Genomic DNA, 23,407 nt, shown 5'->3' with positions numbered 1-23,407 from the left:
GCTTTACAAGAGGCACCCCAGGGCCAACCAGCTGGAGCGGCCAGCACTGCAGTTCAAAGCTTTGGGCTTGGCCCAGCAGGAGTGGAGAACTATGGGTGGGCAATAACATGGGGTTCCAGGAGACTTAAAAGGTGCAAGAGGCTATACCCTCCTCTCCTGCCCCTGTGAGTCAGACTGGGTGAGCTGAAAGACTCATTTATTAAGTGCCTCTCAGAAATGACATACTTTCACTTTTGGATCCCATGGCACCCGCTGTGGTGACCCTGGAGTGGGGTCACTGTGGATATGGGCCCAGTTGTTAATGTTCTTTCTTTTACAGCCTGACCTTCGGCCAAGGCTTTGAGAAGGGGCCAGCCGGGGCCATAGGGTAAGAGTCATGTACTACATACACCACGTGGGTGTCCATGGCTCCACTGAGGGGAGTGGAGCAGGTTGGCAGTGGGGACTGTCAACAGGAGAAAACCTTCCAACTCTCCAACCCTCAGCTGGATGAGGGAATCTGAGGCTGGGCAGGTAGGGGCTGAGTGGGCCTCAGGCTGGGCCCTGGGTGGGTACTGGGGCCAAGCGGGCCTCAGGCTGGGCCTTGGTGAGGCGCCTCCTGCGGGCAGACCCACCAGCCTTCTGCTGCTGCAACGCATGCTCCACCTGCTCCTTGAAGTGCCGGTTCTTCTGCTTGATCTTGGCCAGCTCAGCCTTGCGCTTGGCCTCCAGGTCGGGGTCCTGTCTCAGGAAGGACAGAGAGGTATCTGAGCAGGTCATCCTCTACCTCAGGAGCCCTGTCCCTCCCACTGCTGGCTCAGCCCTCACCTTCCCCTCCAGGATCAATTGCTTCCGCTTGTTAATTTCCTTCTTTTCATCAAAGTTGGCTGCCTCCAGTTTCTGGGGTGAGGGGGAGGGAGAGAGGCTGTCATGGGGTATGGGGTAGACCCATTTTGAAGGCAGCACCCTGGACCCTGAGGCTCCAACACTCACAATCTCACATTCCCTCCGGACCACGTTGACCTGGGTGAGAATCTGCAGCACCTCAGCCTCCTCCACCTCAAACTCCTCCAGCTTCTTCTCTGTGGGGGGTGGAGGCAGGGGAAGTTGAACATGACAGGGAGAGGGGTTTTGGCCACAGTGAGTTCCTGGTGCGGTGGGGCATGCACGCCTTCTAGGTTCCTATCAGATAAGTCACCCAGGCAAGGTCTGGGAGTTCTGACCTACTTGAGGTATAAACTGCTCTCCTTTGTGTGTGTGTGCAGTTGCCAACACTAGGAGTTGGACTAGGAGTAATTTTTTTGACCGTGCTTTAAAGCTGAGATGATTCTGAATTTTAGGACAGTTAGGGAGGAGATTGGAAACACCCTAGTGGCTCTTGGTCTTGGCTACACAGTAAACCACCCAAGGGAGGTTTTAAACAGACTGAGGACCCATCCCTAGGGCTCTGACGCATCCACACAGCATGGTCTCAGGTCCTGCCCACTGGATGTGGCTTTTGGCTGCTGACAGCCATTAGGGGGAATTTCTCATTCAATAATTGGGCAAAAGAGACCCTGGCCAGATAGCTCGGTTGGTTACAGCACTGTCTCATTACACCAAGGCTGCAGGTTTGATGAATGGAAAAATAAGGGGAACAAGAAACTGACATTTCTCCCTCTAAAAATCAATAAATAAAATTTAAAAAATAATTGGGCAAAAGAAACTTCTTTGGGAACTGTATAGGAAGGAAAGTGCTGCTCACATGAGAAAGCAGGTGGGCATCTGGGCCCTGCCCCCTTACTCACTGATCTGCTCCTCGATGGCATGTACCAGGTGGATGTCATACTGTGTCACCAGTGTGATGGCCTGTCCCTGCCGCCCTGTGAAGACACACCACAGTTACCTGCTGTGTGCCAGGGGCCAGGATGAGGGGTCCACAGAGGCAGGTCACGATGCCTCTTAATTAAAGGGAGAACTTGGTGGGTAGGTGTGGGCGGGTGAAGGAAGCCCAGTGTATCAGGGCTTGACCCCAGCCAGACCTGTGCAGTGGGTGGGTCTGTCCCAGGGCAGCTGCAGGACACCACGGAGGGGCAGCTCTCCTGCCACCCTGGCCCTACATGGGCTGTCACCTTGGCAGGTGACATGAGTCTCCTTTTCAGTATGGCCGCCCAGGAGCCCAGGCCGAGTTATGTCAGCAATAAGCCCGGACAAGCCTCAGCCTGAATTTCTGCAGGCCGGTTGTTGTTTTCTGTTTCTGTAACAGTGCCTCGTGCTGCACCAGCACTGACAGCTGACGAGGCCCATGACCCCTGGAGCAGTAAGGCTCACAATGCTGATGTGACCTGCTTAATTAAGGCTATGGGACAGAACAGACCCAGTACATCCCAGAAGCTAATCTCTCTCCACTCCAGGCATGAGAAAAATCTCACAAATGCAGTGTCCCTCTCTGGCAGGGCTGGGAGCAGAGAGATGGATGCCTCCTTGGCCGCTGGCTAGGGTCACAGTGAGGGGCTAAACTTGGACACCAAATCCCATGGGGCAACATCACACCCACCAAGGCTCATGAACCCTCGCACTGCACAGTCCTGACTTGCAGCTCTGACAAGTGAAGAGGACTGGAGTGAGCAACAGAGAGCAGTGAGGACTAGGGCAGTGTGCCATGTCCCTAGGAGACAGCATGTGGGTCACATGGAGAAGCCAAAATACCCCCACCTTTCCTTTTAAAAGGACAATTCCTCAAACACTGCCTCTAACATCTCTCACCTGTTGTAGGCTGTATCTCTACCACGTCCCACCAGCTCATGGCTCTGGCTCCTCACGGTGTGCACAGGCGGGAGGGATGGGTCCCCAAAGGCCACCCCACCCTGTCTGCTCACCTGCACGGGCTGTCCGGCCGACTCGGTGGATGTAGATCTTTGGGAGCCCGGGGGTGTTGTGGTTAATGACCACCTGCACTGTGGGAATGTCCAGGCCCCTAGAAGCAGAGGCTGGTCAGCACCACTGCCCACATGGTGAAACCAAGGCTAGGACTCATCCAAGGTGAAGCTGGAGCTGCCCAACCCTTGCCTGAGGCCAGCCTTCCCCTCTGGCCCCTCTGTGGGGGCATCACTGAGCCAATACATGGGAGGCAGTACCCTGGCTGCTCACCGGGAAGCCACGTCTGTTGCAATCAGGATCCGATAGATGCTGGACTTGAACTTGGCCAGAGCAGCAAAGCGTTCTTTCTATGCCAAATGAGGAAGAAAATTGGGAGGATGGAGATCAGTATCAGGTAGCACCTCGGTGAATGGCTGAGCACTTACTACATGAGGTCTGGGGACAGGACAGAGGCCAGGATGTCCTACCCTCACAGGGCTCCCAGTCCAGTGAGGGAGACGACAGTGAAAAAGCCAGACTGGGACAGACAGGGGTGGGTGGCAGGAAGTGTGTTCCAGGCAGAGGGAAGAGCCTAGGAAAAGGCCCTGAGGCCAGGAGGAGTCTCAGGCAAGGCTAGTGGGTCTCCTTACCTGTTTCATCATAGAATGCAGGGCCACAGTGGGGAAGTTGAACTTGCGTAGCATCATGCACAGGACTTGGCAGGTCCTGGTGGGAAGGACACACTGTCAGCCCCTCCAAAGCTGGGGTGCTTGGAAAGTGCTCCCGCCCTTGCCTAGGAGCCCAAGCAGTTGCCCTGCACCGATGGGAGAGGACAAGCAAAGGGGCACTGACATCCTCTCTGCCAAGTCCTCCTCTGGCCTATGCCAACAAGAGTCAGCCCCACATCCAGACTTTCTTCTTTGGATAGCCAATTTCTTGATGGGGCAGCACCAATTAGGAGGTCCCTTCAACATATGGACTGCCTATCTGCTAGAACAGCCTACAGCTTCTTGACAATCCCCCAAGATGCTTCAGAAAATTCTAAGGACCCTGGGACTATGGGGAAGACAGCCCTCGGTTTGGGTGCTGCTGTCCTGGGCCTCGGTGACAACCTTAGACCACAGCAAATAGGTTGCCCCAAGGCTGGGGACAGCCATGAGCCCCTGGCCCTTCCGTTAAGAGCAGACATAAGGACCCCTACACATCCTGGCTCTGCCTTCAGAAGAGGTGACCCCAGTGAATCACTTGATCTCTCTGAGCCTCCTTGAGCAAATCTTCCAAAACCTCTGGTCTGAACAGAGGTCCCGGAGTGCTGACACTGGCTGTGTGCCTCCCATCTGTGACCTCAGGCCACCTGCTGGGCCTCCATAAAGGGCAGTGGGAGTTGGCCACACCAAGCTCACTTGCATGTGTTGGTGAAGATGATGATGGACCAGTCCTCGTGCTCATCCTGGAAGTTCTGGATCAGGTGGACCAAGTAGGCGTCTTTGACCTTCTCAGGCACCAACAAGTAGCGCTGGTCTAGTTGTTCTACTGTTCGTACCCTGGGGAGGGGCGTGCCTCAGTTCCCCTTTCTGTTGAATTCAGTCAATGCCCTGCCCCACATATGGGCAATAACCACCATTGGCTATGACTCCACCACCTCTTCCTGCCAGTCCCCCCAAGCCTGGAATGTGGCTGTGGACTCACGGGGCCTGAGCCTCCCAGAAGAAGGGCTGGTTGGTGGCCAGGCCCTGCAGCTCCCTGAGTGTGTCAGTCAGGGTGGCACTGAAGAGCAGCGTCTGCCTATGGGCTGGCACAGCTGCCAGGATGGCCTCCAGGTCCACCGTGAAGTCAGTGCAACCCTGCTCCAACAGCCGGTCTGCCTCGTCCATCACCTGCAATGCCCACAGCAGGGGGTAGTGGTAGGGGTTTGAGCTAAGGGTTCTGTCCAAGGTTGGCCTCCCTCCCCCATGTGCCTCCTTCCTAGCTTTGGTCATGAGCCTAGGAGCACTCTCCCTCAAGGTCATGGAGGTCCTGCTCCCTCACCTATCTCAGCTCCAATGTCACTTCCTTAGACAGGCCCTGCTACCAACCACCCGCCTTGGTACACACAACATCTGGTGGGTCTCTGAACTGTTATATTCCTAACATTCTACTGGATGGCCTGTGGGACACATTTTCCAAATGGGTGAATCAGTGCCAAGGCCAACTCACCAGAAATCGGATCTTTTTTATGCTGAAGGTGTTGGAGCTGCGGAGGTGGTCAGCCAGGCGCCCTGGTGTGGCAATGACCACATGTGGTTTGCGGGAGAGCTCCAGGGCCTGGGTCACCATGTCTGCAGGTGGAGGACAAAAGGTGGGGCTGGGCAGGTGGTCTGAGGCTGCAGAGGTCCCATACCCAGGGCCTTCCTGGAGCTCTCGTACCCATGCCACCGACGATGATACAATCTTTCAGGCCCAGAGGCTTCCCCAGGACCCGGAACTGCTCTGCAATCTGGTAGGCCAGCTCCCTGTGGGTGCAAAGGAGCCAGGCTGGGTTACACAAAGGTTCTGCGCCTGCCTCCCATTACCATCTCCATCCCCAGGGCTTCCTAACTCACTCTCTTCTGTTCATACATCCTCCATGCTCCCAGTCTCCTTTGGACAAAAGCCCTGACAATCAGTATTGGAGGCCTGTGTGAGCCCTGCCCAGTCACCAGACTGGACCCCACAACAGTCTGTGGCCCCTCCCCTACTAGTCCCACCCAAACTGGCCTCTCCTCCTTCCAAGTTCTCAGCAATAGCCTTGACACCAGTCACCAAAGCCTGAAATGCAAACATCAGTCCCTCTTCCCCTAGTGCTAGTCAGTGTCTAAGTCCCTTCCTCTCTGTCCTTCAGCCCCATTTCTAACTGGGCCTCTCCTCTGCCCATGTTTCCACTTCTTGGCCTTCTGTATTGCTGTTTCCTGCTCATACTCCCTCAAAACCAGTTCTAACCTGGCATTCCAGGCCCTTCTCATGCTGGATCTAATCTGCCTGGCCCTCAGTACCCTTTCAGTTCCCTGCCTCTCTCTCACACCTCTGCAGGAATGCACTAGTAGTTCCCTCTGCCTAGGTTACCTTTTCCCCAACTTATCCCTTTGAGAGACCTTTCTCATTCTTTAAGGCACCCTTGAATGAAGCCTTCCTTGACTCCACCCCTTTGCAGGCCACACTCTCATAGCATCTCAGTGCCTACTTCTATTGTCATTACAGAACTTATCATATCAATCATCAGCCCTGTGTGACCAAGTAAAATGTGCCTATTCTTAAGCTAAAGACTATTGACAGCTCCTGTCTGACCAGCACTTGCTCTGAGTGAAGCTCTGTACTCAGCATTTTTCACATGCTATGTCGTTTAATTCTGCAGCAGCCCTAAAAGGAGGCATGATTTCTCTCTCCATTTTGCACACAGGGAAAGTATGGCTCAGAGAGGTAAAGGAGCTTGCCCAAGAGAATGCAGCTGGTTAACTCACCCAGGAGGCCTGGGGGTGCTCACCTGGTGGGTGTCAGGACAAGGCAGAAGATGCCATAGGGGTCCTCAGAGAGCTTCTGTAAGATGGGCAGGACAAACGCTGCTGTCTTGCCACTGCCTGTCTTAGCACAGCCCAGGCAGTCCCGACCTGGGCAGAGGGCAAAGCAACGTCAAGAGCTTAGGTATAAATAGGTGTTCCACTGAGCAGTTACTGTGTGCCTGTTACTGGTCTATGCCCTTTCCATTCCGGGCATACTGACAACTTTCCATTGTGGGGAACTGACAAATTCTAGGAGAAAGAGACCATTATCATTCCCAATTAATAGCAGGGAAACCAAGACTCAAGAGATTTGCCCAGAAACATAGCTAGTGAGTAGAAGGCTAGACTGGAACCCACACCCACGACCCAAGATGCTACTAATCATTACCTCATTTTGACAACCCCCACCAACATCACCTGAGCTGGGGAACTTGGAATGCCTCTTCCAATATGCATCTTATGCTCCCTGTACATTCTTTCACCTATGTTTATTTAACCTGTAACTTGTCACGTCCTAGCTTCCCGCCAGTAGCTCTGTACTGGCAAAACTGAGTTGGGCCAGAAGAGTGGGAGAAGAGCAGTCATGGAACCAGAGTGCTGAACCTACCAGTAATTTTTAAAGTTGACTTGAGAAAGAGAAAGATAAAACTGCTGTTCCACCCATCCATGCTTTCATTTCTACCAGTAATCTCAATGGCCTCAATTTTCATTTGTAAAATGAAGATAGTAAGTGCAAGTTCTACTCAATTTTCCCATTACCATCAGTTAGTAATCAACAAAACCTCCCGGAATTCTGAGACTATGGAAATTTCAGAGATTACATCACTTGTGAGAGGACACGCAGTGAGTCACTCGTGCAGCCTAAAGGCCAACAACACTGCTTAATCTGCCTCCGGAACCTAGGTTCCTCGAAATGCCCGAGGATGCCCCTCGCCTCGCAGGCCCAGCACGGGTAAACGGAAGGCGTAACGCGACAGGAGCGGACACCACTCCTGAGGAAGACGCCGAGCCATACTTACCTTCCAAGATGGCAGGAATACAGCCGAGCTGCACGGGTGTAGGCTGCTTCAAACCCAGTTGCCGACATTGTTCCACAAGCCACGAAGACAGCCCAAGCTCCGCGAACCCAGCCATCATCGCCGTCAGCCGCTGGACCCAAGTGAGCCTCGCTTCCGGCGCGTGTCAATGATGTAATGAAAAATTTACCGTTAATTGGATCCGACTCGTGCGTGGTCCCACCCTCTTCAACTCTCGCCATTCCCAGCCTCGCCTATTTCCTTACCATGTTTTCCTGAATTCCATTGGCTCAAGAATCAAGTCACACTACAATGCCCGAAATGCTTTGCGAGTCGCACTTGCGTCTCCCGTCCCTTTACTCTCGATTAAGATTCTTCAATTGGCTCATCTTCGAGCCTGAACGTCAAACTACATTTCCCGGCGTGCCCGCGGGGTCACCCTGTTTCCGGCCTACGTGTCCCTCAGGAAGAGGAGTGGCTGGGACCAGAGCGACATGGCGCCCCCGGTCAGCGGTCCGGCCTCCGGCGGTTCTGGGGAAGTGGACGAGCTGTTCGATGTGAAGAACGCCTTCTACATCGGCAGCTACCAACAGTGTATCAACGAGGCGCAGCGAGTGAAGGTGCGGCTGTTCCGGGTGGGGACGTTGGGAACGGAGGCTGAGGCCGCTTCCTGGTGGCCGCGGGTCGCGCTCTGTTTTTAAATTTTTTTTCTCCTGATGGCGTTTCTACTCCCCACGTTTGTCTTCAGAGGCAGTGAGGAGTTAATCCTCGTCCCAAAACAAAACCCAAAGCAGGGGCAGTTTTTACTTCCCAGAGCGTTCACTCTGCAGCCTGGAAAGCATTTCAATAGGAGAAGCGTTTATGCTCTTATAGTAATAAGAACGGTGATAATTCTAATTTGGGGGGCGCCACACCCTCAATACCTGTGAGGTAGGGACTTTTTGTCCTCATTTTACAGATGAGGATACAAACGTTCAAGAAAGAAATTACTTTCCCGACGTCATTTCTACGGCGTTACCTGCCCCACTAGCCCAGTTATTAGGTCAGGCAGTGTGTTCGTGCTGGGCTCAAAACAGTGACAAAATAGACAAAACTCTCAACTGTCTTTTGGGCATCTCAGCCTCGCAAGGGAGACAGAGAGTAAATGAGTAAATAAACACGTGAGAATGTGGTGTGATGGAGAGTGGTGGGAATGAGTTTGGCAGTTTGAGAACTAGAAAGTAAATCTTCAGGCAGGGAGGTCCCAGCCAGTGAGGAGCTGATGACAGAAGAGGGGGCAACAGGGACTGTTAGCAGGACCTTTGGACATGGGTGTTCTGTCACTTTGAGTGAACCATTGGAGAATTTTTAAGAGCAGGGTGCATGACAGCCTAGTGTTACAAAGAGAGTATACAAAGAAACAAGTGAACAATAGTTACAACTTAAGCACTATGTATGGGTAAGGGGAGATATTTAGTCTGAAATTGGGGGAGGAGTGGCTTTACATGGGGGTGGTCCAATCAGACCTTACTTCTCTGTCATTTGAACCTGAGACTGAACCTGGAGAAACATCTAACCCCATAAGTTGCTGCAAAGGTGCTAAGTCAGGTGTGAGCTCAGAGTAGTCAAGGCATAAGAGGCTGGTGTAGCAGAAGTTGGGGAGGTATCAAGGAGGAGAAGGAGAATGAGGTGAACAAGGTGAGGGGCAGGGCCTTGGGGCTGCAGCAAGGGTTTGGATTTTATTCCAAAGGTGTAGGCTGCCATCAGGACACCAAAGGAGGGAGTGGTGGACATCTTCACAGAGACAGCCAGATGATTGAGAGGAATTTGGACTCTGAAGTAAAGAAGGCTTACTTTCCATGGTTCTCACCTTCAACAGTGAATGTGACGTTTCTGAGTGTCTATGTAATGGATGTAAAACCTCGAACAGACTTCAGAAAACTGTTAGGATTCGTTGAGATAACATTTGCACAACTGTATTAATATTATATGGCTGCCTTGCAACTTACAACAAATAGCATAAGACAACATTAATTTATTAATCTCTCAGGGTTCCTGTAGGTCAGATGTCCAGTATGGTTCTCGCCATGCTCATTTCAAGGTGTCAGCCAGGCTATGTCTTTTCTGGAGGTTCTAGGGAAGAATCTGCTCTCAAACTCATTCAGATTGTAGGCCCTCTGACTGGGACCACTCTTAGCACCTAGAAGCTTGTCTCCAGTCCTCAACCTCGAATGTGCCCCCCCCCACCACCCCTATCTTAGAACCAGCCATGGGATTCTCACAGTTGAAGTCTCTGGCATTTCCCCTTCTGCTGCATTCCTTCTGCCTAGTCTCCACTGTAAGTCTTCTGTGATTAGACTGGGCCCTCCCATACAATCAGCACACTCTCCCCCTTTTAGGGTCCATAACCTTAATCACATCTGTGAAATCTCTCTTACCATGTGATGTAAGCTGTTCACAGGTCCCAGGGGTTGGCATGGACATCTCTGGCAAGCCTTCTTCAGCCTACCACCAGAATTGTCTGTGCCTCCTTGTTGGGGTAGTATAGACTGGAAGAGGATTGAGGTAGACCTGGGGTCAGCTCCAGCTTTCCTTTGTTGCCTCTGCAACCAGGGCTGAGTTGCTGTACTTCTCTGAGCCTCAATTTCCCCTCCTGTCAAATGGAAACAATGACACCTACCTCAGTAGGGTCACTGTGAGATTCAGCATTGCACTCTTGTTCACCTTTTGGCTTCTGCCATGTGTCTATGCTGCTTACACTGTAGCAATATGTTCTGTGAGTCTTCTTGCAGCATGTTATGCAGATTTTACATTGCTGTTGAAAGAACCAGTGTGACCAGGGAGTAACTGAAAACAAAGGAAATCATGCCAGTGGTCACTCTGGCTGGAGGCACACACAACTCAGCTTCTGAGCTGTGGACATGCCAAGACATTATCCCTGAGGCATCCAGAGAATGGAAGCACTGTCCCTGCTGAGCCAACTCGTGTCATTTAATTCTGGTCCATGGAGCACGTAAAGCCTCTTAGGCAGCCTATACTGCACTGAATGCTATCTCAAAAAAAAAAAAAAAATATGTTGCCCTGGCTGGTGTGGCTCAGTGGACTGAGCACCAACCTGTGAACCAAACGGTTGCTGGTTTGATTCCCAGTCAGGGCACATGCCTGGGTTGCGGGCCAGGTCCCCGGTGCGGGGTGTGCAGGAGGCAAACATGCATTGGTGTTTTTCTCCTTATCTTTCTCCCTCCCTTCCCCTTTCTTTAAAAATAGGAATTAATAAAATCTTAAAAAAAAAAGATATGTACACTTGGGACCTATTAATGTGACTTATTTGGAAAAAGGGCCTTTGTAATGTAATTCTATTTTATTTTATTTTACTTTATCTTATTTTTTATTTTAGAGAGAGGGGAAGGGGGAGAGAGAGAAACATCAATTTATTGTTCCACTAACTTACACATTCATTGATTGATTCTTGTATGTGCCCTGACCAGGGATTGAACCCACAACCTTGGTGTATTGAGACGACACTCTAACTGAGCTAAATGGCCAGGGCCAGTTGTAAGTCAGTGAAGGATCTCTAGATGAGATCAGCCAGGATTTACAAAGGCCCTAAATCGAATGACTGGTGTCCTAACAGAAAGGCAGAGAGAAGTTCAAGTCAGACATAGAAGATGGAGGCAGAGGTTGGGGTGATACAGCCATAAACCAAGGAATGGCTGGAGCCACCAGAAGCTGGACAAGGTGAAGGATTCTCAACTAGAACTTTTGGAGGGAGTGTGGCCCTGCTGATACCTTGATCTTGGACTTCTGGCCTCCAGAACTGTGAGAAATAAGCTTCTGTTGTTTTAAGTCCCCTGTTTGTGGCAATTTGGTGCAGTGGCCCCAGCAACCTCGGACAGACACGACCTGAGATGGCCCAGGAGGAAGGCTGGTGTATCTTAACACGATGTTAAACCATCATGTCCCTGTTTGTCAGACATTTCTTTAGTGCCCACAAGATGGCAGGCACCACCAAGGTATTGGGGATGAAACAGAAGAAAGCCTCAGAAGAGCTGACCATCTTGTGTGGTCAGGTGACTCTGATGGCTACAAAGACAGGGGAGGGGATGCAAACCCCACACCCCACTCCATCACTAGCCTCCCTAGACAGTACTTCTTGTTCTCAGGCTTGGCTGCACCCGTGTACTGCCTGGGGGCCAGTAGGACCGCGCTAGTATCAGGCAGCGCTGGTAGGCATAGGCCCCTGGCTTTGCTGGTTTCTGAGCTCCCAGGTGATTCAGATGAGCTGTCAGTACTGGGGACCTGAGAGCTCACCTGGTGGCATGCATCTCTCTGTACATCTGCCCTTGTTCTTACACCTCCCAGAAGCTCTTCTTTCTTTGGCTAATTGAGAGGGTCCTGAGCATTCACATGTAGCTTCTAGGTGAGACCTTGGCAGTCCTGCAGGGTCAGTGGTAGTGGTGCCTGTTTTACAGATGGGGCAGCTGAGGCTCAGAGTCACCTCTGGGACCCGAGGTCCTCCTCAGGGTCCCCCACTGTGTCCTTGCGTTGAAGACACCAAGAACCAGCATGTGTTTTTTTACTGAGGGTGGTATGGGGTCACCCAGATGGGTGGTCCTCACCACTGTCCACCTCTGAGGGTCATTTGAAAGTCATTTATTTAGTAGATGTTGTGTTCCAAATTGTGGCCAGATCCCCAGCCTGGTCACCAAGGCCAGAGATGCCCACTGCAACTCCACGGTGAAGGTGGGCTGAGTCAGGCTGGGGCCAGGAGCCAGCTTCTTGTTTGTACTCTCCCTTGGCCAGGGAGGAGGACACACTCACCATACTCACCCTCCTCACCCCCACCCCTCAGGCTGGGGAGAAGGTGTGGTGACCAGGAATCTGGTTCTCACCCTGGGGGAGGCAGTCCTGGCATACCCCCACCTGTGGAACTCCAGACCCTTTGTCCCTGTGCTTTGGCAGCTGTATAGACATCTCTGTGAGGCTGTTGTAGAGGCCACCCCAAGGTGGCTGGGCCCCCTTTCTTCCTTACTTTCTCTCCCAACCCCCCAGGGTGTGTCCCAGTGCAGCATGTCCTCTGGGCTGAACTGCATGTACTCTCCACCCTTGTCCCAGGTCCAAAAACTGTTCTCCCACAGGAGGCTCCCTCATCTGCCTACATCCTCCTGGAACCTTCCTCACAGCCCCACAATGAGTGACATGTGAGGTGACTTCTGCTTCTCAGCTCTGGGCAATGGCTGGGTGGAGGGGCAGCAGCCTATGGACCTTGTACCCAAGTATGGGGAGGTCCCGAGGTCTCACCTGGCCCAGGCTAGACACAGACATCACTGTGCTGGGACAGCAAAGCTGAGGCCTCCCAGAAAGGTCCTCTGAGTGAGGCGAACCATCTCTTCTGTGTGTCCTATTTAAAGAGTGTTTTGAAACAAAAGCAGGACAGGAGCAGGCTACATGGAAGTATCTGTGCTCCAGCATCATCTGTTCCCTTGTCCTGTGACTGGAGCAGTTGTGACACTTTCAGTGGCCAATTCCTCACCTGGACGAATGGCTGACAATTGAGCTTCCTTCCCAGGTGATGTTGGGATGGGATGAGATCAGGTGCCCACCATGCTGTATGCCCTCAGTGGAAGTCACTCCTGCTGCCCAAGATTATAGGAAACTGAGAGTCAGGGCCTGGACTCCACCAGGGGAGCTGTCCGCTCCTGGCTTTGGAGGCCCTATCCAGCACATGGCCCTCTGCATCCTAACCCACATCTGCTTCCACAGCTGTCGAGTCCAGAGAGAGATGTGGAAAGGGATGTCTTCCTGTACAGAGCATACCTCGCACAGGTGAGCATGGGCTGTGACCACCAACATCCCTGAGATGCGAGAGTAAGGAACAACATGCTGAGTTGGAGTAGGCATCTGGAAGGATGAGAGGTACCTGGGCGTGGTGGATGTGGGCTCTAGGTGTTGGGGCTTCACTGGAGTGATGCTGGAGCCCCGAGAAGCCCTCTGTGTTCCAGAGACTCAGGACATAGAAACCTTATGGCAGGTGGGGACAGGTGAAGCTGACAGCATGCTTGTTTCACCACAGAGGAAGTACGGTGTGGTCATGGACGAGATCAAGCCTTCCTCGGCCCCTGAACTCCAGGCTGTGCGCATGTTTGCGGAGTACCTGGCCAATGACAGCCAGAGGTGAGCTTTGAGTGGGTGGGGGCCCTCCTCCTTGCCCCCTTACTTCCCTGTGCTTTGGTTTCCCCCACCTGCACAGTGGGGAGCAGTGATGGATTGTGCTTCAAAAGGGTCTAAGGGATCAGAGATAGGACATGTGAGTAGATGCTCCCAAGAATTCCTCAGGGCTCCCTGAATGTACATCCCTGGGCATTACAGAGGGGGCCTTAGGATGACAGGGGAGGTGTCTGTACCTCCCCTGTACCTGCTGCTTGTCTCCTCAGGAGGGGGCCAGGTGAAGTACAGGTAGAGTTACACCAAACCTCACCCTAAACTGTGGGTCCTCCCTGGCCCCAGAATGCAGAGCAACAATTGTCAAACTCCTGAGGGCAGTGGCCAGGAGAGTTTGGGGGAGGGGTGGTAAGGACCCCTGTGGAAAGTCTCACACCCTCCTGTGGCCCAGGGTGGGCTTTGCATGCCCACACTAGGGCCAGGGCGGAACTCCATACAACTAGACCTGCCTGTGCTTGGCCACTCAGCATGCTGGCCTCAGGTGGTTCCTGCTGTACATTTTCTCAGGCTGTTCTGCACTACAGGATGCTCACCCAGGGGCATGTGAGCTCACATCTCCTGGCTGTGGTTTGGAGTCAGGTGACCCTGCTTTGCCTGTGTAGGGAGCATTCACACACCTGGGAGGCTCTTAGGCCCACAACAGGGAGCTGCTGTGCTCTGCATTGGGGCCAGCAGCCACCCCCACCTTGTCACAGCCCCAGGAATCCACCCCCACCCTGCCCTGCCACCCATGGCATCTGATGCCTCGCAGAGGGTCCTTCCTCAGTCTCTGCCCTTTGGAGCTTGCTGGACCAGAGTGTGGTCCTGACTTTGGTGGCACCATGCTTCCCTCATGGGCCACTGCAGCTGTGGGTGAGACTCTCTGTTGTGACTGCACCCCCTCCCAACCTCTGCTTCTTCACCAACACCGTGTCATCACTTCCTGTTGTTGGGCTCCTTTGCCCATGAAGCCCAAGGCTCGGTGGGGGGGGGGGGTTGCTTATGACCAGTGGCAGCTGAATATACCCCCTAGAAGACATGTCCTTGTCCTGGCTCCCAGAAACCTAATGCGACCTCACTGGAAATGGAGTGTTTGCAGATGTGAGTAGTTAGGGATCTTGAAATCACCCTGGGGGTAGGGTGGGCCCTGAGTCCAGTGACCAGTATTCTCATAAGAGACAAAATAGGAGGTAGGAGAAGATGACAGCAGAGATTAGGGTGAAGTGGACACACACCAAGGGCTGCTGCAGGCACTGGCACCAGGAGAGAGGCCTGAGACAGACTCTCTTAGAGCCTCCGGTAGGAGCAGGTCCCGCCCACACCTTGATCTCAGACTTCTGGTCCCCAGACCTGTGAGAGAATAAACTCCTGTTTGATTCTCCACATCAGGGTGCTTTGTGTTGGCAGCCCCATGATACCAAGCAGCCTCCCAAGGCCGTCATTTCTGCTGCTGTGTACTTCACTGGTCAGGGTGACGAGCCCCATTCTCATATTGAAGGGGAGGTAACCCCAGGGACCCTCCAGGAGCAGTGGCTGCTTTGATAATTACAGAAAAGAACCCACAAGCAGCACAGGGCACAGGGTGAGTGCTCAGGAAAGCAGAGTGGCGTGTGGTGCATCTATCCCAACAGCACAAACTGCTGCCCCTTGCAGATGGCCAGCAAGCAGACGATGGAGAAAATACCAGAGGCCATGAGGATAACTATAGTACATGACAGGAATGGTATACGACACTAATGTGGCAATGACAACAGCAGGCAGCATGTCCACACCCTGTGTGCCAGGAACCAGGCAGGAAACTTCGGGAGGTGGCTCAGGGGCTCCTCACACCAACCCCGAGTGACCCCTGTACACGAGCCCACTGTGCAGAGCAGGAGACAGGCTCCAGTGTGAAGTCATTTGTACTTCAGGCACTTCCTAAGTGGGTGTGGAGTTAGTGACAGACATGTCCTTGCCTTCTGGGGGCCCTCAAACACAGGCATTTGGCCAGTAGTGCCCTAACACCTGTATGGTGGATACGCATTTGTAGAGATGACCCTGTATAGCAGCAGCGATGAAAGCTGGACCCACACCTCACTTTTCTCGTCATCTGCTTAGCAGGCCTTTAAGACATGGGATTTCAGCTCCATTTTCCAATTAAGCAGACTGTGGCTCAGGGCCCCTGGGGCTGCAGGATGTCTGGCCAATCCTTGTCCCAACCCTAATTCCAGCTGGGCGGCCATCCCCTGGCCCCCAGCCCAGCATGTCGCCCACCTGACAGGCTGGGCCAGGACACAGGCCTCTTTTGGAATGCAACAACATCCCTAGTGTACGATTCATCTATGCCGCCTCATGTCCCCGCACAGGTTGGCCTGTCCCTCCATGCCAGGGCAGAGTGGACACAGCAACCTGCTAGCTCTGAAGTCCAGGGCATCCTGGGTCTGAGTTGTTCGTGCTGCTTGGTGGGCATGGCCCCTCCTGCACTGAATCTCCCCATGAGGCCTGGAGTGCCCAGCCTTGGTCTCCCTGTCTGTGTGAGGTGAGAAGCACCTCGTGGGAAGATGGCAAGGCTGGCATGCAGTGGTGCTAAACAGAGAGAGCTGATCCTGTTCTGCTCCCTCACTGGTAGGCACCCCTGGGGGCCTACCTCACCCTCTTTGGGTGTGTCTGCTCCCACAGAGAGGGCACTGCTTCCTGCTGTGGGCCCTAAGTATCTTTTCTTAACAGGGACACAATTATCGCCGAGCTAGACCGAGAGATGAGCAGGAGTGTGGATGTGACCAATACCACCTTCCTGCTGATGGCTGCCTCCATCTACTTCCACGACCAGAACCCAGACGCTGCCCTGCGCACACTGCACCAGGGGGACAGCCTGGAGTGGTGAGTGCATACCCTGTTCCGGGGCAACGGCCTGGAGGGGTGGGTGAGCAGCCCTTCCAGTCTCTGGGCTGCTCAGGGCCTCTTTGTCTGTTGTCATGGGAATGGTGAGGTGGAGACTGCTTTGAGAGGTCTACAGGGTCCAGGCTTCCTTTCAGGCTGCAGCTCCCATTCTTGGTCCAGCAGACACTCCTTTCTGCACAGCTGGGCCACTGTTCCAAGGACACAGTGCCCAGGGCTAAAAACCCTGTTTCAAGGGCAGAGCAGAAAGTACCTTTGTCTCCGCCCACGATTTCTGCACACACTCCCTTGTGTTCCGGCCCTGGCTGTTCCAAGAGCTCCCTGCATTCCCTCTGCCCAGAGGCCCTTCCCTGAGGCTGACCCTTGTTTAGGGCACTCCAGGGCTGGGCCTCTGGAGCCCAGCTCAGCATGTAGTCAGCTCCACTCCACACCCCAAGAGGCCACTCTGAGCCTGCACTGTATCCAGAGTGGTGTGTCCAGAACTCTGGCCCCACAGGTTGCAACGGCCTTCTCCAGTGAGCTCTCGGTGCCCGCCTTCCCTCAGTTAGTTTTCACCACACATTTGTTACATATCTGTTCACATCCCACCTCAGTCCGGAAAGGGGTTTGCTGCAGCTTAGAAATGGGTGTGGTGCAGGACTGACGAGGCAGCGGATTCCGTTAGTGTTTCTGAGGCTCTCCTATCAGGGCAACTGTGGGTGCTGGGTCACGTTCTAGCGGGAAAACTGGGGTGTGAGCAGCCACATAAGTAGTAAGCAGTGACAGCTGTCAAGGGCTGAAACGGAGGCAATGGGTGTGGGAATTGGAGGGGTGATCACATGCCCCATGCAGCACTGCTTCTGTGACTGAATTTGGGAAGTGGCTGTGGTGGGGCATGGATATGGTTCTCAGCCTGGGCAGGGTGCCCATGGGCCTGGAACCTGCACCCTTGGGACCCTGTAGGAGCTCCCAGCCCAAGGGTGGTCACTCGTGAGATGTGAGAGCCAGGGCCCTGGGCAGTAGAGAGGGGCTGGGCCCAGTGAGCCATGCCCAGGTTTGAAATCAGCTCTGCTGGGCCGGTGGTCAGCCTTAGTGTCCCCCTCTGCAAGGCAGGGCTGGTTGCCCAAGCACTCATAGGAATGTTCTGGAAGGTGGCATCCACATGAAATGAGCCTAGATGGGAGTAGAGTGGGAAGGTGCCCACTGACTGTCTGCCCTGTCCCACAGCATGGCCATGACAGTGCAGATCCTGCTGAAGCTGGACCGCCTGGACCTTGCCCGGTAAGTCCCACTCTGTCCCCGCCTAGTGCTGCTGGGCTGGGGTCTGCGCATCAGGGTTGTCTGCATAGCGACAAGGCCAGGTCAGGACCCCATGTTCTTTGGAAACCAGGCCTCTGCCCTCAAAGGGGCATTGAGCATGAGGACTGTCCCAGAACCCTCGCCAAGACCCAGAACATGGTGGCATGATTGTTTCTCCAGTTATTTCATTCCAGTCCATTGGGTGACACACCATCCTTATCCACCTTTCTCTGCAGGGGTGAAGGGGGTTACTGCCTGTGCCTCAGTTTCCCCCTGTGGTGCAGGTGGTGGGCAGGGTTGGGGTGGGCTTTATCAGTGTGGTGGTGCCGTTGTGTCTGAGCCAAAGGTGGAAGTGTCTGAGCCAGAGCCCATGAACCAGCATGTGTGTGTATGCCGTGTGAGTAGGCATCAGGGTGAGGAAGGGGACAGCAGCCAAGCCACTTGACTCCCACCTCTCTCCTCTACCCCTAGGAAAGAGCTAAAGAAAATGCAGGACCAAGACGAAGACGCCACCCTCACCCAGCTGGCCACTGCCTGGGTCAACCTGGCTGTGGTGAGCCCTTGGCCCTGCTGGGGGACAGACTGTACAGGAACATCAGTGCTAGGAGGTGGCCCCCTGAATCTAGAGCTGCTGCTCCCATTTGGCGGGGTGGGGGGGTACGGGTATAGGTTCCATGGGTGCACTGGGCTGCTGCTTGTTTAGGGCCAGGGGCCCAGCCCCCTAAAGGAACCCCCCAGCCCAGGCCATCCCTAGCATGTTTCTCACTTCACTCAGCCTTAACCCCATTCCAGGCTTCTTGCAGCCCAGTGGCTTGGCCAGAGTCAGAGTGAACTAGTCTGACTGGGGGGGGGGCTCCAGCCAGACTTGGGGTGCCTCTGCCCACATGCGTCCCAGGGTTATGCCCCCTCCTCCATGGTCTAACCCTGTGTCTGGATACTGCTCAGATTGCCGTCCGTGCTCCTAGCACTGGGCGATTGCCAGTGTCCCCCTGGCGCCTTCCCCCACATGCCTAGGCACCTCATCCCCCGTCCCCTGGCAACAGCCCCTTTTCTGGTTTCTGGCACTTGGCTCCCATTCTCTGAGTTGCTGTTTTGTATGAGCCTTTTAAAATGTGCTCCCCATCTGCGTGTCTACACTGCCCTTGGGTTTGAGGCCTCACCCAGGCTGGTTTCCAGTATGTGTTCAGTCTAGTGGGACAAGCCCCTGATGACTCTCTGGTAGCCTTACCTGTTTTTATAAGCACATCTTGGTCTCAGGCTCCCTTGCAAGTGTGACCCTGCATCTTTAGCAGGAGGACAGGATTCAGAACCAGGTGGGCAGGGTCAGGGCTACAGAGAAGAGGCCACTCTTGATGACTCATGTGACCCAGTGGTTTCCACTTGACGACAGCCTGGATGGCCATAGACCACTTCTGCCTTTGGAAGCTTCAGCTTCAAGTCTGTAACCTGAGGGCTTGAGGAGCCAGTGTGAGGTGGCTATCTGCCCCTTTGGCCCAGCCAGCAGAACGTAGGCTGTGTGGGGGTCTCTGCAGGGGGCAGTGTCTAAGAAGGGCCTGCCGTGGGCTGGCCAGGTCAGGATTGACTCTGCAGAGTGCTGGAATTGCTCTGCTCTATGAGGGAGCAGGCTGGGGTAGGGCTGGCAGCAGGTTGACAAAACTGATGTCAGAACTGTCCCTACAGGGTGGTGAGAAGCTGCAGGATGCCTACTACATTTTCCAGGAGTTGGCCGACAAGTGCTTGTCCACCCTGCTTCTGCTTAATGGACAGGCGGCCTGCCACATGGCCCAGGGTCGCTGGGAAGCTGCTGAGGGTGTGCTGCAGGAGGCACTGGACAAGGTAGGGCAGGCCCAGCCCACACCCTAGGGCTCCCAGGGAGGACAGCAGGCAACACAGCCACTTGGGGATTCTAATGCCGAATCAACTAAAAATTGTGATTCAGATAAAAATCCTGACCCCAGCTTCTCCTGGAAATAGGAGGACCTCATCAGCTAGGGCCTGAGTCAGCCTGAGCTGAGTGGATAGGCATGCCCCAGCCTTTCCTCTCTGTCACCTTGGCTGCCTGATCTGAGAACCTCAGTGTGGTGCCCCACCCAGGTCTGTATTTGGAAGAGACACATGCTATTCCCCTGGGGGGTGGGGTGGGGAGCAGCAGACCAGAGGTAACTGGACCCTGTGAAGAGAACAAAAGAAAAAAAAAGACCAAGAACGTCATCTACTGGAGTGGCTACAGTTTTTTTCTCCCCACCAACATCTGAGGTCTTTCACTGTATTTTTATTTTTTTCTAAAAACTTTATTTATTTTTAAGCCCTGGCTGGCGTAGCTCAGTGGATTGAGCGCGGGCTGGGAACCAAAGTGTCCCAGGTTCGATTCCCAGCCAGGGTACATTCCTGGGTTGCAGGCCATAACTCCCAGCAACCGCACATTGATGTTTCTCTGTCTCTCTGTCTCTCTCTCTCTCTCTCCCTCCCTTCCCTCTCTAAAAATAAATAAATAAATAAAATCTTTAAAAAAAAAAACTTTATTTTTAAAGAGAGGGGAGGGGATAGAGAAAGAGAGGGAGAGAAACATTAATGTGTGGTTGCCTCTTGTGCACCCCCCAACTGGGGACCTGGCCTGCAACACAGGCACGCATGCTGATCAGGAATCAAACCGATGACCCTTTGGTTCCCAGGCAGGCACTCAATCCATTGAGCCACACCAGCCAGGGCTTCTCTGTATTTTTATAACTGCAAAAGTTATCAAAGCTAGCTCTGGCTGGCGTAGCTCAGTGGATTGAGCATGGGCTGCGAACCAAAGTGTCGCAGGTTCGATTCCCAGTCAGGGTACATGCCTGGGTTGTAGGCCACAACCCCCAGCAACCACACGTTGATGTTTCTCTCTCTCTCTGTCTCTATCTCTATCTCCCTCCCTTCCCTCTAAAAGTAAATAAAATTTTAAAAATCTTAAAAAAATTATCAAAGCTTTTTCCATTTTTGGAAAACATTTTTTAATATAATGAGACACTGACAGCAGTAGGAACCTTTCTCCCTATTCCTCTCTGCAAGGTGCCAAATTATCTGAATGTTGTTTGCAGGGTGGGAACGGGCCAAAAGGGTGTTAGTGTGGTGGTCCTATGGGCTGGTGTCCTTAGGCTGCACTGGTGGAGCTGCCTTACCCTGTCAGGATGCCTGTGCTGGCAAGAGAAGCTGGGTCTCCAAAAAGAAGGGCAGCATGGGCAGAGCGTGCCTTTGGAGGTCACTCATCCTGGGTGGTGCATCTCTGCCTCAGTTGCCTCAGCAGGGCTCCCCACCATGGCCCTGCCTTACAACCACCAAGGGCTCTGGCTGAGGTTTCTGGCCAAGGCAGTGGCCAGCCAGTTCCCAGGGTTCCCTGTGCCTCGGAGCCCAGTGTGGGTGGACGGGGTGATGTCACCCTCCTGGAGGTTCTGGTAATTTCCTAGCAACTTCCTGCCAAGGCCTCCAGGGAACGGGCCGGGTGGGTGGGGTCCACTTGTGGCAGCCCTGAGGCTGGTCAGTGAGGCTGCTTTTGGCTTAGTGTTACTGTGAGATTCTTACGATAAATAGGCCCCTCCCCAGTTCTCCAATTGTGACAGGCAAGGGGACGCTATCCCAGTCTGATCTAATGAGGCAATAAGTTCAGAGGGGAAGCAGCTGGCCTGGGCATGTGGGAGGGCAGGAGGGACATCCCTGAGATCACCGCCTTGAAGATTGGCTGGTGTGGGAAGCACTCGGGGTCTTGGAGCCTTGATCCTGTCTCACATCTGAGGTTGTGACCTTGTGCAGGTCATGTCCCCACCCCAGGACAGTGGAGGAGGGATATCATCCTGCCCAAGATGGGGGTAAGTAGGTCAAGTTCAGGGCTTAGAGGTGCTAACCCTTCTTGCCTGGTGTCCCCATGTTTTCAGGACAGTGGCCACCCGGAGACTCTGGTTAACCTCATCGTCCTGTCCCAGCACCTGGGCAAGCCTCCCGAGGTAGGCCCTCTGCCCCCAGCCAGGTGCAGGGGGGTTGTCCGGCCCTCATGATACCACCCTGGGGGTGGGTGGAGGTTTCTGTTTTGGCCTTGGCTCCAGAGGAAGCTCTGGGCCTCAGACTCTGGACCTCAGGGTTGGCCTGGGGTCAGGGTAAAAACCCATTCCCCACAGATGGGCCCTGGGAAGTTGGAGTTGTGGGTGCTCCCCCAGGACCCCCACCCTGGCCAGGGCCACAGGTCAACTGCTCCCATGGGTCCTATGGACAAGTGGTCTGAGGCTCAGAGAAGGCACTTGGGCTTGGACCCCAGCCTGTGCCACCTCAGGGTGTGGGGTAGACAACAGGATGGAAAAGGGGCCCAGGAGAGTGATCCCACTTTGTCTGAGGGTGGGGAGGAAGGAGGATGCTGGAGCACCACTCATTTAGGTGACTGGCCCAGCTGGCCAGGGGCCCAGCCAGGGCTTCGAGGCAGCTGCTTCCTGGCCCTTGGAGGAGGGCTCCCAGTAGCCTCAGCCAAGGTTGTGCAGGACAGATAGGATGACCCTCCCACTCCAGAAACAGGCTTAGACTCCTAGTCTCGGGGAGACAGAGCCAGACAAGTGCCCCAGCCCCATATGGTCAGAACTGGGCCTGACTGGCAGGGTCAGCCTGGCGGCAAAGGCTCTGCTGGGGCCCAGGTTTCAGTCTGCAGGCCTCTGGGTGCCTCAAACCCATCTCCCTTTCCAACCCCATCTCCTTTGATTTGCCCTCCACTCTTCCTGGCCTCCCACTCTCACCCAGAACCCAGGGCCCTGCCCTGTCCACTCCTGTGAACCCTGAGATGCATAGCCCACCCACGTGCCAAGCCCAGGTTCTGGGCCAGATCCTGTTCAGGTGGGGCAACGGAGGGCATGTAGGGAGATCAGGGCTCCTGGCAGGGAGTCTGCTGGGTGGTCCTTATCCCACCCACCCCTGCCCTGTATGTCAGAGCCACAGGGTATTCCTGTGCTCGACTAACCTAGCCTCACCCTTCCCCACAGGTGACAAACCGCTACCTGTCCCAGCTGAAGGATGCCCACAGGTCCCACCCCTTCATCAAGGAGTACCAGGCCAAGGTGAGCCCCAACCTCCCCAGGCCTGCCAGGGAGGGACCAGAACTCAGGCTCTGACTCACATGTGTTCCCCTTTCTCTCTTTTTGTCCCTTGTTTCGTGCTGAAGGAAAACGACTTTGACCGGCTAGTACTGCAGTACGCCCCCAGCGCCTAAGGCCAGCCCCAGATGCAGTTTCTGCAGTGGGAAGGTGAGGCCCAGCCATGCTGCCCTCCCCAGTGGGCACTGGCCTTCATCCTTTCCCCCTCACTTTAGCCAGAGGCAGAGGCTAGAAGCCCAGTCCCCTTCTGTCAATAAATGTCTCCACATGTATCCCTGTCTGATCCATGTTTGCTCTAGACACTTTGAGGGGGGTACGTGGGAACCAAGGCTGGGACAGGAGGGTACTGGGCACAGAGTCCTGGAGACCAGGATCTACGAACAGCAGCTACAGGGACTCCCTTGGCCCTCAAAACAGCTGCCCTGTGCTGCTGAGCTGAGGGTGGCACAGCCATGTCCCCCAAGCCCAGTTGGCAGCCAGGGAAACAAGCACAGAGAGATCATGATCATCATGACGGTCATTAGAATTCAAACCCAGGATCCCTGAATGGTCTGTACACAGTAAGGGGCCGGAAGCACGCAAGCCTCAGCTTGGCTGAGCATGGAAGGGGTATGATGGGTCC

The 23,407-nt window shown here is 54.2% G+C and overlaps 2 protein-coding genes across 4 annotated transcripts; one reads left to right on the top strand and one right to left on the bottom strand.

Annotated features, from left to right (window-relative positions):
• Window positions 1–181: 181 nt before the first annotated feature.
• DDX49 (DEAD-box helicase 49) lies at window positions 182–7,509 on the bottom strand. Of its 2 annotated transcripts, XM_036032615.1 has the most exons (14): window positions 7,352–7,509; window positions 6,317–6,440; window positions 5,224–5,309; window positions 5,014–5,135; window positions 4,507–4,694; window positions 4,221–4,361; window positions 3,468–3,543; window positions 3,109–3,185; window positions 2,838–2,935; window positions 1,767–1,841; window positions 973–1,061; window positions 808–879; window positions 571–720; window positions 182–499 (listed from the first exon to the last, which is right to left on the bottom strand). In XM_036032615.1, exons 1-14 carry the CDS (start codon window positions 7,467–7,469, stop codon window positions 482–484), a joined length of 1,434 nt encoding a protein of 477 aa, XP_035888508.1. In that variant the 5' UTR covers window positions 7,470–7,509; the 3' UTR covers window positions 182–481. The 2 variants fall into 2 exon arrangements, with proteins under 2 accessions (XP_035888508.1, XP_028375556.1); XM_028519755.2 differs by having other exon boundaries at window positions 182–720; window positions 7,352–7,495.
• Window positions 7,510–7,784: 275 nt separating this feature from the next.
• Window positions 7,785–23,062, top strand: COPE (COPI coat complex subunit epsilon). Of its 2 annotated transcripts, XM_028520986.2 has the most exons (10): window positions 7,785–7,968; window positions 13,091–13,153; window positions 13,401–13,501; window positions 16,235–16,387; window positions 17,612–17,665; window positions 18,155–18,236; window positions 19,364–19,519; window positions 21,589–21,657; window positions 22,675–22,749; window positions 22,854–23,062. In XM_028520986.2, exons 1-10 carry the CDS (start codon window positions 7,843–7,845, stop codon window positions 22,899–22,901), a joined length of 927 nt encoding a protein of 308 aa, XP_028376787.1. In that variant the 5' UTR covers window positions 7,785–7,842; the 3' UTR covers window positions 22,902–23,062. The 2 variants fall into 2 exon arrangements, with proteins under 2 accessions (XP_028376787.1, XP_028376789.1); XM_028520988.2 differs by lacking the exon at window positions 19,364–19,519 and having other exon boundaries at window positions 7,797–7,968.
• The last annotated feature ends 345 nt before the right edge of the window (window positions 23,063–23,407 follow it).

This window comes from Phyllostomus discolor, chromosome 8 (assembly GCF_004126475.2).
Source record: "Phyllostomus discolor isolate MPI-MPIP mPhyDis1 chromosome 8, mPhyDis1.pri.v3, whole genome shotgun sequence".
Lineage (NCBI taxonomy): Eukaryota > Metazoa > Chordata > Mammalia > Chiroptera > Phyllostomidae > Phyllostomus > Phyllostomus discolor.
This window is presented reverse-complemented; position numbering and strand designations above follow the sequence as displayed.

Bases quoted from the DNA above. Each gene is read 5' to 3' on its own strand.
- COPE (XM_028520986.2), top strand. From the start codon at position 7,843: ATGGCGCCCCCGGTCAGCGGTCCGGCCTCCGGCGGTTCTGGGGAAGTG. The intron at 18,237-19,363 runs GTGAGCCCTTGG...CTGTCCCTACAG, and splicing joins CCTGGGTCAACCTGGCTGTG to GGTGGTGAGAAGCTGCAGGA. The intron at 19,520-21,588 runs GTAGGGCAGGCC...CCATGTTTTCAG, and splicing joins TGCAGGAGGCACTGGACAAG to GACAGTGGCCACCCGGAGAC.
- DDX49 (XM_028519755.2), bottom strand. From the start codon at position 7,469: ATGATGGCTGGGTTCGCGGAGCTTGGGCTGTCTTCGTGGCTTGTGGAA. The intron at 880-972 runs GTGAGTGTTGGA...CCCTCACCCCAG, and splicing joins TCCGGAGGGAATGTGAGATT to AAACTGGAGGCAGCCAACTT. The intron at 721-807 runs GTGAGGGCTGAG...TTCCTGAGACAG, and splicing joins AATTGATCCTGGAGGGGAAG to GACCCCGACCTGGAGGCCAA.